The sequence below is a fragment of the Lampris incognitus genome, chromosome 2, assembly GCF_029633865.1.
Source record: "Lampris incognitus isolate fLamInc1 chromosome 2, fLamInc1.hap2, whole genome shotgun sequence".
In the NCBI taxonomy this organism is placed as follows: domain Eukaryota; kingdom Metazoa; phylum Chordata; class Actinopteri; order Lampriformes; family Lampridae; genus Lampris; species Lampris incognitus.
In genome coordinates this window covers 40,739,280-40,755,018 of record NC_079212.1, presented here as the reverse complement: position 1 = coordinate 40,755,018, position 15,739 = coordinate 40,739,280, and the positions used below count along the sequence as shown (strand labels likewise).

Below are 15,739 nucleotides of genomic sequence, written 5' to 3'. Positions count from 1 at the left end.
ATTTTTATTTATCAGCCTCCCAGCTGGTGTGCCAAGCGTAAACATGCGAACAGCTTAACTGCTCACCGGGTTCCTGTATAATGAACGGGGAATGAATAATCTCAGATTGAAGGTTTTTTTAGTCCAATGAAAAATGACTGACTGACTGTGAGTCCTCTTCTCAATGTTCTTCTTCTTGGGCTAAGACTTGTCCCGAATAAGTGGATTTAGCTGTTTCTGACAGCATTTCTTTAGTTAGCAGTATTGAAAAGGATGCAGTTTACACACACTCTCTCTCTCTCTCTCTCTCTGTCTCTCTCTAACCAGTATCTTTGCTCTCTAATAACTATCATTAGTTGCAAAAAAATTAAGAGGATGGACATGTATAGTTTTATATATCGCTCCACTTAAAGTTATTAATACACAGTGCTGACCACGGGGAGCAGTTTTGAATCTACTAACTTGCCGTATGCTCATTTAAACCGTCGCTTTATGATGCGCTCTGTAAGATGAGCCGTAATATCTGTATGCGTCTGTACCTTTCACTTATGTATGTGTCTCACGTTCATCATTGCAAGAGGTGTTGCAGCAAAACATACGCCAAGTCAAACGCCATGTCAGGGTGATGTAAGGTTTTCTGCCTTATGTCTGCAACTCGAGAGCTTCTGTATGCCAGGGAGTACTGGGTGTGAAACTGTGTGTGTGTGTGTGTTCTGCTGCTCAGCAGAACCTACCAGCACAGACGTCATCCCTCTACAGTGTGCAGTCACCTCCAGTGCAGCATGGCATATGGAACACATCATGGACAACGCCATGGTGTTTCTCACAACAAACACTTGTTGATTTTTTTTCTAGTATGCAGGAATAGCCTGTTGTTTTTGAGTGGGGGGTCCATCCAATTTTCTAGAATTTGAAGGAAAGGGTTATCCAGGTAGCGTAGCGGTCTATTCGGTCGCCTACCAACACGGGGATCGCCAGTTCGAATCCCTGTGTTACCTCCGGCTTGGTCGGGCGTCCGGATGTGGGTGTGTGTCCTGGTCGCTGCACTAGAGCCTCCTCTGGTCGGTCAGGACGCCTGTTCGGGGGGGAAGGGGAACTGGGGGGAATAGCATGATCCTCCCATGTGCTACATCCCCCTGGTGAAACTCCTCACTGTAAGGTGAAAAGAAGCGGCTGGCAACTCCACGTGTATGGGAGGAGGCATGTGGTAGTCTGCAGCCCTCCCCAGATCGGTAGAGGAATTGGAGCAGCAACCAGGATGGCTCGGGAGAGTGGAGTAATTGGACGGTACGCCTGGCGAGAAAAAGGGGGGGAAAAAGAATTTGAAGGAAAACCTTTTTTTTTCCCAGAATGAATTGTGAGGACTAGCTTGTATAAGATTTGGGCTATTTGTGTGTGGTGTATCGCTGTGTTGATCCTACGACATCTTAATTAATGTTGCTCCAGTACAGTCATTGCAACTTGACCAATCACGTTGTTGTGCTGTCCTGCCTTTGCGACTTGGGGGGAAAAGACAGTTGTGGGTTAGCGTGTGTTAGGTTAAGGTCAGTTTGAGGTTATGTTAGGTTAGCTTTGGTATTTTTCCAGTCTTTTTCCCCGTGTCGCAAAGGCACGACAGCACAACAACGTGATTGGTCAGTTGCAGTGACGGTCCTGGACCACTTTTAATCATGATGTTGTGGGAATAACACCAACACGGCGATATTAAATCATGCTTTGTGCATGGTAGACCATAGGATGGGCTCAGAACACTGAAGTCACCTCCCAAAATCACCTTTATTTACATGGTCAGTTGGTTTACTTGATAAATAAAGGCTGTTTAAAATGTTTACTTGATTTAATACTATGGGGAAATTATCACTTTAGTTCATTTAGCACTCATTTAGCAGACGCTTTTATGCAAAGTGACTTACAAGAGTCAGCAGGTAAATTTGAGTGTTACCAGCACTTCAATTTATCTGCTGGTTCATTGGTACTCGGTTATGTGCCATGGAGATTGGTACTCGGTTATGTGCCGTGGAGAAGGTACTCAGTTATGTGCCGTGGAGAGCCGTATGCATGTGGGTATACTTTCAGCCAGATGAGGACGGACTAATAGGTGTATAAAACTCTTGTGTCTATTCAGGTGTAAAAATCTGTCTACACACAAAACAGGAAACATGCATACGCAGTGTTTTCGCCAGATTTATAAAAGCCCATGTATCTCTGTTCCTACGTGTTTTTTCCTCATAGATCTCAGTCATCCTGAAATCATGTGCATGTGTCATCAGACTATGCCCACAGTTATACTGTCAATGGCTTCCAACACCCCCCCCCCCAATTGCCTGGTTTGCATATAAAGTTTAGAGGGGAAATGGCGGAAGCATAAGCAATTGAAGAAGAAGAAGCGCAATTTTACCGACTGTGAAGTTGAACTAATGGTTGATCAGATTGACAGAAGAAAACGTGTATTATTTGGAAGCCTAAGCTGTGGCATTACCAACAGAGTGAAACAGGTTAAATAGCAGACAGCAGCTGAAGCAGGGAACGCAGTTAGTTCTGAGCCACAGACCCTGCAGGAGATTAAACAAGTGGTCTGATTTCAAGCGTGAGGCCAAGAGGCGCATTATTACGCACAGCGTTAGTGTACGAGCTACTGGAGGAGGAGAGGGGACCCCGGTGCTCTCTCCGCTTGATACGCTCATGGCTTCCATCCTGGGCCAGACTTCTGTTTAGTGGATTTGTGCCAGATGAGTTAGAAGACACAGATGCACCCGCCCAGATGGAAGTTGGGAAGTCGCCCAGTTTGAATCTTATTTTAATCGGACTTGCAATAAATAAAGACTAGTTTGTCCTTTGTTGCAGTGTAGACTATTTTGCTCACAGATTCTGATGAAGACCCTGGTGCCTCCAGCGAACAGGTTGAGGTTCGGGGGAGAGAATCCAGTGCAAGTGCGCCGCAGCCACAGCCATCGCCTGCCCCGATACGTGCATACGTCCTTACTGGCTGTGTCCTAAATTCTTTTTTTCCCCCGTGTTTCTCCCCAATTTTATCTGGCCAATTACCCCACTTTTCCCAGCCGTCCCAGTCACCCCTCCACCCCCTCTGCCAATCCGGGGAGGGCTGCAAAACACCACATGCCTCTACCAATAAATACCCACGTCCGGCTTCCTACCCGCAGACATGGCCAATTGTGTCCATAGAGAAGCCCAACCAAGCCGGAGGTAATGTGGGGCTTCGAACCAGAGATCCCCATGTTGGTAGGCAATGGAATAGATCACTACGCTACCCAGATGCCCCCTGAAATTATAAACTCAATCGGTAACGTTGCCATGGAACTGGGGTAATTGTAAGCAACAATCAGGGAATCATTAAGTGAAATAAGCTGTACGCTAAAAGAACCTTTGGAAAAAAAGTGTATCCATCCTCTGCTTGTTTAACTAAACACACACAACCTTCACTTGACTGACCATGCTCAGAGCCGCCGCATCGCATCATGACGCAGTTGGACCGCTGCTGCAGCTGGCCGGTGTTCGGCATCTGGTTCAACGGGGAGGCATCAGGTCTGACGCATTCAGGTGGGAAGGGGGCTGCATTTCCTCACTGCCAGATTGTGCAACACAGCACACGCCCGTATAATTTTGCAAACTTTCCCTGGCTGGTGGTCGACCACCTGTGGCATCCAAGTGCAACGTCTCCCTCGTAAAAGCCCAATGCAGCACTACCACGAAGCGTGCACGGCTCTGCACCACATTACAGTGTGTCTGTTGTGCACTCTGAGGGTTTGTAAATGGTATCAATGCAAACCTGTTGTCACCTGAGGGTATAAAATGCGTGCATTCAATAGTTTAAATTGCGTGAAACGGAAACAGCGTAATTATCAAAGGTCAGTAATTCATCACATCTTAGCACGAAGTCGTCCATCTGGCGCTGCTCCGGCTTGTGTCTCTTCCCCCACACAGCTTTGAGACGGTATAAATGAATCGTGCCTTGACCCGGGCAATTTGGCAACCACATCTGTTAACATCATTTGCGCATCACAAATGATCTTGACATTGACGGAGCGAAAATCTTTCAGATTAACATAAACAAATTCATCCTCCAAGGTGCCCTTGTTGCAGTCAATAACGCTGATTACATTTGGGAAACCAGACGTTGCCGCAAATTGCATTGTGATGTTGGCCTGTTCAGCTGCTGTGTAAGGGAACCTGATGTATCAATTACTGAAAAGAAATTATACCACCCCACACCATGGGCATGACTCGGCTCAGGGTAGACTGGGATATGCCCGATCTGTCCGCGAGCTCCCGCTGATACGGCCCTGTCGCCAAAACCCGATTGTTGTCAAAACCTGTAGATGGACAGGGGGTGGGCCCGACCAAGCCCCGTGTTACCTCCGGCTTGGTCGGGCATCCCTACAGACACAATTGGCTGTGTCGGCAGGTGGGAAGCCAGATGTGGGTATGTGTCCTGGTCACTGCACTAACACCTCCTCTGGTCGGTCGGGGCGCCTGTTTCCTGGGGGAGGGGGAACTGGGGGGAATAGCGTGATCCTCCCATGCGCTACATTCGCCTGGTGAAACTCCTCACTGTCAGGTGAAAAGAAGCGGCTCACGACTCCGCGTGTCAGAGAAGGCATGTGGTAGTCTGCAGCCCTCCCCAGATCGGCTCGTAAGGGTGGGGTAATTGGCCGGGAACAATTGGGGCGAAAAGGGGAGGGGAATCCCCCTCCACAAAAAAAAAAGGTTGGTAACCACTCACGCAACCTACAGATTACATCCTAACACAATGTAGTGAAAGAAAAAAACCTCTAAATAGAATACCACCCAAATTCACACTTTCATAATCCTTTTTCGCCAGCTCACAGCGTCACACTAATCAGACTCACAAGTCTGCGTATAAGGTACATATGGTGTGAAAGATGTGTACCAGTTTGCACACTCTCACCATCAGCGGATTTTTTTTACATTCGTAAACCTGCGTGGAAAGTGGCGTGGGTGCACTTGTGTGTACACATGGTTTATACATTTGGCCCCTGGCTCGCCATAGTATATAACGGAGTACCAAAGACTTAGTTTCCCTACTCCTACTAAATACTATCCAACCAAAATACCTGAATACATAGGATTTCCCAGTCCTGTTTTTTTTTCTTAACACTACATTTAATGTCCTTTAAAGCACTTACATAGGACAAGTAAACACAATCTGATCAACTCTAATGTAGAAACCGCTGTTTAAATGCCCTGCAACAAACTCCCAGTGCTCAGTGTGCAGACGTTCAGCTGAATGTGCTGACTACACCTTCATATGTCTTCCTTGCTGATGCTTGTTCAACAATTCTCCTACCGTTGGGGAGCTCAGAGCAACAGGTTGTAAGTCTAACATTGAGCCTGTCACTTCTGCTGTGACTACAGGAGGCAGACACAGACGACAACCAGGGTACGCTGGGCTTCGAGGAATTCTGCTCCTTCTACAAGATGATGTCCACCCGCAGGGATTTGTACCTGCTCATGCTCACCTACAGCAACCACAAGGACCACCTAGACGCTGACGACCTGGCCCGCTTCCTGGAGACGGAGCAGAAGGTAGACACACACACACACACACACACACACATCCTAGTAACCTTCCACATCTGTTTACTTTTCTTTCCTTTATTTACATGCCTTGCTCCAGTAGGATCCTCTTTTGTATGGCTTTAATTTCCATTAGTCACAGCCATTATGTTCTGTTTTGTTTTCCACCAGTGACGGTGACACAAAGCAATCAATAATAGGTGGCAAGAGTCTGAAAAGAAGGGCGAGTCTTAATGGAGCCACCCATTCACTGCCTCCAATAAGCAATGGAAGAATGCAGAGGCAGGTGACAGCCGCTGAATGATTTATGTTGTATTTGGGCAGGGGAGGGGTGTGTGTGTGTGTGGAGGGGGGTCGCTGCACAGACTTAAAAGTTCCACAATAACTTTTCAATACTGCAGGGTTTGACTTTAAGAAGGGCAGAGTATGGTTTCTGTAAGGGAAGAAGAAATGGCAGATACAACCCACAAAGTGACATCATCATCATCAGTTCCGTAACCTATGGAGGTCATAGGAGCACAACTGACACCTCAACATTGGTTGAGTCATCATTGTGTTTCAGTAGGGGGAGTACCTGGTGGTCCCTATCTCCTCTCCAGGTGTGGATGGCCGTTGGTTCACAGAGGAACTCATCCTGCTCGGTGTCCACACACCGTCCTCACAACCCAAGGGTTGAAAGTGGGGGTTGCCGGTTTAGTCGCCAACAACCCGACTGTTGCAGTTTAATGTTGTACCCAGGACGACAAAATTATATACATATATATATGCTAACATGTAATACAATTCACCTTTTGCAGAATGTCTTCTAGAGTCTTGCGTTTCTTAGTCGCTGTTGTTGTTATGGCTATCTAACTTTCAGGAAAAAAACGCTATTATTTACCCGTGCAGGTTGTCCCGATAGCTAATCAGAATCTGTATCACAGGTTCCCTAATGGGCGGCACAGTGGTGCAGTAGTTAGCGTGGTCACCTCACAGTAAGAAGGTCCTGGGTTTGAGCCCCTGGGTAGACCAACCTTGGGGGTCGTCCCGGGTCATCCTGTGTGGAGTTTGCATGTTCTCCCCATGTCTGCGTGGGTTTCCTCCCACAGTCCAAAGACATGTAGGTCGCGTGAATCAGCCATATTAAATTGTCCCTAGGTATGAATGTATGTGTGTGTGTGTGTGTGTGTGTGTGTGTACATACACACAGGGTGTTGTGATGCGTCTAGTGCAGCAGTGTGTAGTTGGAGGGAAGGTGCATGTGTTCTTCCAACCCGCTTGTGTCCTTCCTGCCCTTAGCTTGCTGCCGCTGGCTAGCCTTTGTGGCGAATAGGGAAGCGTCCTAGCGTGTAAGCCTTCCCTTGCCAGTACATAGCCTCTCCTTCACCAAGACTCCTGCCAGGCCTCCCCGTGGCCACACATGGTAACTGGGGTCTTGCGGCCCCAGGCTAACTTGGCAGGGGATCTCGGAGCAGCAGTGGGCCCCAGAGATATGGTGTGCAGGCCCACCCTGGTGGACACGCCCTTGCACCTATCAACCACTGCCCCGCTGCCTTGTGGGTGAGTCTGGAAGGCATAAGGCTAAGGGAGCTTACCCCAACAGAAAAGCAAGCTGTGGCGGCACGCTTCGAGGCGGTTTCCGAAAAACTGGATTTCCGGCAGCTCCCTGCAGTTGTGTGGAGGTGCCGGTCGTCTAGGGATCCCCCTTGCCATTGGAACCATCTCCTCTACAATCAAGTCATGTGGCGTTGGGAGAAGCGCACCCCCCATGCCACTTTAAAAACCATCTCTGCGCAGGTATCTTCTGCTATCTGAGTCCTCAAAGGACCCACAAATAGAAGAAGATGGTCATCATCGGGCACGATGGACAACCAGCAAGCAAGCAAGTGTATGTGTATGTTGGCCCAGTGTGACAGTGGCGGCCTGTCCAGGGTGTCTCCCCGCCTTCTGCCCAATGACTGCTGGGTTGGGCTCCAGCATCCCCGTGACCCTGAGAGCAGGATAAGCGGTTTGGAAAATGGATGGATGGAAGTTTCCCTAATGACACCGACAGTCTGCCCAAAACTTGGGTTTCATGATTGATGACCAACCAGCCTTTAAGGTTCCTGTGGCCTCATTTGCTCGGTTGTGTCGATTTGCCCTGTACAACATCAGGAAGATCAGACCCTGCCTGTCTGAGCATGTTGGTACAGGCTCTCGTAAGATCACGCAGTGACCACTGCAACTCATTACTGACAGGCCTCCCCGCATGTATGTTCAAACCTCTGCAGATGATCCAGAACGCAGCACCACATCTGGTCTTCAACCAGCACATGGCACTCCGCTGTTCATATCCCTCCACTGGCTACCAGTCGCTGCCCGCATCAAATTCAAAATCTTAATGTTCGCTTACAAAACAGCAACTAAAACGACTCCCACCAACCTGAAGCACTTCCTCCACTACGGCGCCATAAGTCACTAGCCAGGCTCTTTTCTTCTGTAGTTCCCCGGTGGTGGAACGAGTTACCAAACTCCATTTGATCCACTGAGTCCCTGTCCATCTTTAAGACTCAGACTCGAACTTAGCTTTATGGCACTTAACTCGTGTTGTTGTCTCCTGACTAGATCCTTGTTTGTGCTGTATCAGCTCTCAGATGCACGTCACTTTGGATAAAAGTGTCTGCTGAATGAAATTGTAAATTGTTTTATCATTTATCTTAGCTATTTCTGTCGACGACAGCGTTACTGTGGTGTTGCACAAAAGCTGCTCAAGTATCTGAAGAAGCAGTACAGTTGCTAGAAACTGACTGGTGGATTGGTGCATCGATCATTATTTTGCAAATAGTCAGTTGAATTAAAAGTCATGGGGCTGCCCCCCCAATGTAGCGAATTCGGGGAGCAGCCCGGGAACTGCCGCAGCCGGGATACGAACCCAGATCTCCCACACCACAAGCGACAACGTTAACCAGTCGACTAAAGGGTTCGACCCGTTAGCCAAGGGCTAGCGAGTCTATTTATCCGTGCACGTTACACTAACCCCTCCTTTGGGAAGTGCATCCCCACGCTTCAGCATATCAGCTCCCTCACGCCTCTGGGTGCACACGCTTCCGATATCGTCACAGTGTCACCATCCCACTTCTGACACCGATGTAGCGAATTTAGGGGGCAGCCCGGGAACCGCCACAGCCAGGACGCGAACCTGAGTCTCCCGCACCACAGGCGACAACATTAACCAGTCGACCAAAGGGTTCGACCCATTAACCAAGGGCCAGCGAGTCTATTTATCCATGCATGTTACACTACAGTGACAGACGCTGATTTCAGTGGACCCAACAACAAATTGGGTAATAAATGAAAATAGCTACAATTCATCAACCATGTAATGCAAAAGAGGCATCAGCATAATTCAAAAGAACCGACACTGGCCAATAGACATCAATATAAAATAGGTGTTGATAAGAAAACAAAGGTATTGTAGTAAATTTGAAAGCAATCATTCTGTAGGTGTAAAGTGGATAAGATTAACTTGAAATTGGGACATACATTCAAGATGGAACACATATTGCACAAAACAAATACATCAATAGGGAAACAATGCAGAGAATGCATTTAAGGCAAGCCATATTTCGGATAAGAGCAAGGCAGTTCAGTGATGTGGCATTTTGTGTTGCGCCGGTTGTTGAAAGCCAGGTAGGGAACACGATATGTTGGGTGAGGACGTCTGCTGTAGTCTACTCATCTGTTGATAGGGTTAGCTCAAAACTCACACATCAACAAAGGTGGAGCCCGAGCTCTGGTGTGGCAGTTGTGCCTTGCTGATAGCAATACCGTCTATGTATGCATGCCATAACCTGGTCGGTTTAAGCCAGCTTGAAGAGAAGAAAAGGAGTGCTTATCACGCACAGGGAAGACATCGCAAGGAACATGTTGATTTTTGTGAAATTTATCCTATAGTTACACATGTGTGCATTGTAGCTGAGCATATCTGTTGTAACACAGTCACAGCGGAGGATTCGGAGGAACCGTCCACACCCGATGAAAAGTTAGATGTAACTAACAATGAGTAATGAGGTGTTAAGAGGCAATTGAAAGTCTCCAGTAAGGACAATAACCTTTAGAAATAATGAGAATCAATGGATCGTTGTCATCCATCATCGCTGACTAATAAGGACATGGTAAAAGGCACATAGTCAGGGCGTCCGGGTAGTGCAGCGGTCTATTCTGTTGCCTACCAACACGGGGATTGCCGGTTTGAATCCCTGGGTTACCTCCAGCTTGGGCGGGCGTCCCTACAGACATAATTGGCCATGTCTGTGGGTGGAAAGTCGGATGTGGGTATGTGTCCTGGTTGCTACACTAGTGCCTCTTCTGGTCGGTCGGGGCGCCTTTTCGGGGGGGAGAGGGAACTGCGGGGAATAGCGTGATCCTCCCACGTGCTACATCCCCCTGGTGAAACTCCTCACTGTCAGGTGAAAAGAAGCGACTGGCGACTCCACATGTATCGGAGGAGGCATGTAGTAGTCTGCAGCCCTCCCCGGATTGGCAGAGGGGGTGGAGCAGCGACCGGGACGGCTCGGAAGAGTGGGGTAATTGGCCGGATACAACTGGGGAGAAAGGGGGGAGGAAAAATCAAAAAAAAAAAGTAGAAATAATGAGAATCAATGGATCTTTGTCATCCATCATGAATGACTAATACGGAAACGATAAGAGGTGCATAGTCATTACAGTTGTAAGAGAGATTTTGTGGTGTACATGGTATAGACTGACCATGAATCGTTCAATGTTTTGGTTATGTATATGGATTTGGAAGTTGGTGCCTGGTGGTGTTGGTGCTACATGGTTTGGTTCATGGGGCATGGTACAATGGCATTTTACCCTAATACTTTGAAAGAGAGGGAGAGAAAGTAAAACTACCTTCAGATGACTCTAACAAATCTGCAGTGCATTAATAACGAAACTAATTTGTTACATCGGAGAGTACGGCTGGCGTTGAGTGTGGCTGCCGCTTCTCCCCCTCATAGCCCCCCCCCCTGTATGTCTGTGTTATGATTATCTGTTGTCTTGTTTCACTGCCGTTTATTGTAAAGCGACTTTTAGTGTTAGAAAAGCGCTATATAAGTTTATTATTATTATTATTGTTATTATTATTATTACATCGCCAGATTCTCTTTTCAGATATTTTGCACTTGCGTGTATGGCGCCCTCTATAGTTGTACTAACTCCAAATCCTTTTTATGACCAAAAAATGCTTGATATCATTATTTCATTGTGTTCTAAAACATCAGAGGAAAAAGTATCTTTACACAGAACTTGTAACACATGTTTGACGTCCTACGCTTAATATTGTTTGCTTTGAACAGTTTTACTTAAAAGTAACCGCTGTCTTTACTAAGGGGTAACTCCACAAGGGACCATTATCTCTAACAGTTTCAGTAACTATACTCGGGTAATGCATTCAGCTGCTTCTACAGAGTTTCAAGTTGAAGAACTCATAAAATCGTTTTGTCCTTATTAATTACTCATTTTAACTCTTAGATTTATAAAGCGAGTTCTTCACTTTATAATGATTCATAGTATCTGTATTTTACTGTTTTTATTTTCTACGCAACCTGCCATTTATCTGATGACTTGTCCTGTGGCTGGATGTCCCTTAAAACAAACCTATACAGCACCAGCGGACGCTTACTTGTTTGGTTATATGAAATCAGCCATGGCAGTTTACAGCTACTCAGAGCGACTCATTAGTTCTTGATGCCAAACTAATCAATGTTGAAAGCAGCCTGTGGGCTCCCCCACCAAGTAACGGGTTTTAATTTGTGCCACCATAGGCCATAGACTTGGTGACCGAAGGCTGTAGTCGGCCATCAGGAATTATTTTCTCTGCAAGATAGCAGACCAGACGCTTAATGGGCTCACCAGCAGGGAAGTGATGCTTAATATCTGTGTGTAATTGTATCAACACCATCACCAGCATGAGGTTCTGTGATTAGATCAACTATATCTCAGCATTGACACCACTGCCTACTGAATAGAGAAAATGACAAAGACAGAATCTGCTCATTTTACCCCCCCCCCCCATTGTATGCTTTCTCAGCTAATTTTCACTCGTCCAGGGTTTTGTTAATGTGCATCAAAAGTCATGTTGAAAGAAGAAGCCTCTGGATAGTTGGGTGATGGTTCATTTCACAGGGGGGCATATTTTCTCCTAATTATATGAGCATTTATTTCTGTCTCTCTGCATTTCATATTGCTCTCTGCTCTTCTAACTGAGGAGCTGTTTTGACAAAGGATTTGCTTGAAATAACTCCAAGATGCAGCACAACTCTTATTTGTTGGCAACATTATCGACTCTTTTCTCTATATCCACTTCTTTGTGCCTGAATTAAAGGAAAATAAATTTGAATTTAGCACTCCACATCTTGGCTGTTTTGGAGTTTGGCCATGAATTATTGTATTGTAATTCTCTGTTTAATGGACAGTGGAGAGAGCGAGGAGTGTTTATTACGAATCGTGAGCCAGAACTCATTACCCTTGCAGTCCGAACTTGAATAATGATCTCGGAAGATCACACAAGGAGATGCTGTTATTGAAAAGCATCACGACTGTCACTTGCATGCAGTTTGAATCGGAAAAGTCGAATAAGATAAAACCTCAAGTGTCCAGCGAGCATTATCGAGGGTGAGCATCAAAACAGGATTTCCCCACTGCTCGCTCCGCTGCACTTCCAGCTTCCTCCTGGGGTGTATGCTAACAAACACATTATCACTCACAGTGTTTAGGGACCATCCACTACTGATGGCAGAGACATAGTACCACCACCCCCATTCATTTATGTCAGGCTTAAAATGATTGACCCAGATGGGACTCTGATCGACCAACCGGGCAGTCTAACAGAATAGCTGTCGAGTGAGCAGTTGGATTCTGCAGTCTGCATGGGGAGAAAAATGGTGTGCGTGAAGCTCTCCTAATTGAATTATCAGTCACTTATCGTACCAAGGACTACCTTATGCTAAATTCCTCATGGGGAACTCCAGTTCTTGAGCATACAGGCTTAATCAACCTGTGTTCAGTGTGCGTTGTTGTTGATGATGAATATTTGAGTAATGTACATTTAATTTTACCTCTTGTTAGATGACCAAGGTGACCAAGGACCACTGCTTGGAGATTATCAACAAATTCGAGCCATGCTCTGAAAACCAGAAACAGGGGGTCCTGGGTATTGATGGTAAGAGAACTCTTGTTGCCCTTTCTTGTCATATTTACAGGTTTAAGGAAAAGCTTTCTGTCCTTAGCTTTTTTTAGTGAGCTCTGCCTACCCCATAGGCTCCCTCAAAGTAGAGTGCTACTTAGAGAATTTACTCTCAGTCCAATTCGTAGCTTTTGTTAGTAGCCTTTCCTTACTAGGTGGGCGGTGTGCAGCATCTTATCCACTAGGTGCTTATTGGGTTGATTGGGGAAATTAATTGATATTGTTTTATTTGCTTGTCTGTAATTGGTTTTATTCATTAGTTGGGCTATTCCGTCTACCTGTTTTTGCCCTTGCTCAGTTGGGTAGGCATATTTCTAGCTATCATATAAAGTAATCGCCTCTTCTTTTAACAATCTACCATATTTTTGGTTCTTCTATATAGTGCATTGTGAATGTCAGTAATTATAATGTATGGACCTCTGTAATGAAAATCAGAGTCCATACCACTAATTGGTACTGACTGATGAAATGTAGTGCTCTGTAGGATGTAAAAGAGTTTTTTTCTACCTTAGCGTTGTCCATGAGCTCATAGTGAACCATATTTCTACTTTAGTCATAAAATGCATGCTGTTCTGCATAGCCTGTTGCTGTCTTTTATACAGCTAGTAAAGAATATGATAAAGGTTAGATTCTTGGGGGGGCGTCCGGGTAATGTAGCAGTCTATTCCGTTGCCTACCAACACGGGGATCGCCAGTTCGAATCCCCATCTTACCTCCGGCTTGGTCAGACGTCCCTACAGACACAATTGGCCGTGTCTATGGGTGGGAAGCCGGATGTGGGTATGTGTCCTGGTCGCTGCACTAGTGCCTCCTCTGGTCGGTTGGGGCGCCTGTTCGGGGGGGCGGGGGAACTGGGGGCAATAGCTTGATCCTCCCACGTGCTACGTCCCCCTCATGAAACTCCTCACTGTCAGGTGAAAAGAAGCGGCTGGCGACTCCACATGTATCGGAGGAGGCATGTGGGAGTCTGCAGCCCTCCCCGGATCGGCAGAGGGGGTGGAGCAGTGACTGGGACACAGAAAAATCAAAAAAAAAAAAAAAAAAAAAAAATTAGCTTCTTGGTCTGTTGGTGGGTTAGCTTTGGCAAAGAATTTTCCATTCTTGCAAATTTGGGATAAATGATATTAGTAAGTGGCAGAGGCCTGTTTTTGAGCTGTTGAATGAAGCGTTCTCCCTGTTTAAACTGTCTTTTACTTTACAGGAGCATTTGGCAGAGGTTTCAGCTAGTACTGTGTATTTTGATAGAGCTGTGTCCAAAGACATCCCAGACCACCTGCAGGGCCACGCTGCAGTTGGTCTGGGATGGAAATGAAGCATTTAAAAACCTTCTCCATGGAAATGATGATCTTCCTGCTTTTTCTTTTTGTTCCCCAAGGGTTTACCAACTACATGCGCAGTCCAGAGGGGGACATCTTCAACCCGGAGCACTATGAGGTGAACCAGGACATGAGCCAGCCACTGTGCAACTACTTCATTGCCTCCTCCCACAACACCTACCTGATGGGTGACCAGCTCATGTCCCAGTCCAGGGTGGATATGTATGCCTGGGTGCTGCAGGCTGGCTGCCGCTGTGTGGAAGGTCAGCATGGACACGTGGACTCCTGCACATAGCATTGACATAGGCTTGGCAAATGCGTGACCTTCACAAGATGATGCAATTAACTGGGGATAAATTAAAATGGCTACGAAAACAAATGGCTGCCCTTTAATTTACTTAAACAGTGCATTCATTAAGCCATCTGTCAATATTCAAATTTATCTGTCCTGCCCCCCTTTGCACAGTTGACTGCTGGGACGGGCAAGATGGTGAGCCCATCGTCCATCACGGCTACACCCTCACCTCCAAGATTCTCTTCAAAGATGTCATTGAGACCATCAATAAGTACGCCTTTGTCAAAAACGAGTAAGTTTGAAACAATTCACCACGTAGACATACAAAAAACACGCAATTACTCTCACGCTAGGTGTGTGCAATAAACAAACAATCTTACCACAGTGTTTTCAGAAATTTTCATGAACTGCCTCACATTTATTTTCCATTTACTTTCAGAAGTTAGGTTGGAAATTAGTGCGAAATAAAGCTCATGCTAACAAGTACAGTTGCAAAATATGCAACTGAATATTATATAAATATAAATAAATACATTAAAATGTAAGAAAAAATAAATAGAAAATATAAATATGTGAAAAAAAATGCAGTAACCAAACCTCTTGTAAGCATTTGCTTTTCTTTTCCTGTTGACTGATTCTTTCAGATGACTTTGTTTGCGGTGATAGAATGAGCCCAGTGTGGCTGCACAGCTGTTTGCAGTGATGCACTTGAGCCAGATGTTGAGTTATGACGTTTCCGAAGAGGCTCTTTCTATTATTCTTTATTGAACTGATCTTGGAGAATTTTACATTTTTTTCTACTTTGAGTTGTATTCAATTTAGCAAATCTGTATCTTTTTGAGACATCTCCCAATCAGTTATTTGTTTGCAAAAGGAGCAAGAAAATCATATTAAACCTTTGCCCTTCTTCAGGTGGTAACGTGAGGTATGAATGCTGAAGCTAGATATCCAGTCAAGTTTGTCTGCGTTGATGACTAACAGTGTATTTGCGAGTGACAGGTTGGGTAAAAATACACAGTTAAAGTTTTCTAAAAGCAATGACTGTGAACAGCTACGGAAAGATAGGAAGTTGCTTTGTGCACACTTTGTAAGCTGCTATGATATTACAAGTCTGTGCTCTTCCTGTGAGAACAAATGGTAACACAGTCATAACTGGTGATGATCATGACAAAGACTGTCATATCGCCCACCTTTTCTTTTTTTTACACTTAATCTTCACTTGGTCGATCAGTAACTCATTCTTTGGTTCATTTCACCCCCTCAGTGTCTTGCTAACTCACCTACTCAATCATTCACTCAAGCAGGGACTCAATAGATCCTTCTTTTTAGTTTTCATTACCCCTCCAGTGTTGGCACTTTGCAGATAAAACAGTGTGTATGTGTGAG

The 15,739-nt window shown here is 45.7% G+C and overlaps 1 protein-coding gene across 1 annotated transcript in view; it reads left to right on the top strand.

Moving 5' to 3' along the window:
* Window positions 1-15,739, top strand: part of plch2a (phospholipase C, eta 2a) — an 82,262-nt gene that overhangs the window by 29,302 nt on the left and 37,221 nt on the right. Inside the window, 4 exon segments of the mRNA XM_056299740.1 lie at window positions 5,374-5,544; window positions 12,625-12,718; window positions 14,118-14,321; window positions 14,525-14,645. Coding sequence (XP_056155715.1) covers window positions 5,374-5,544; window positions 12,625-12,718; window positions 14,118-14,321; window positions 14,525-14,645 — 590 coding nt within the window.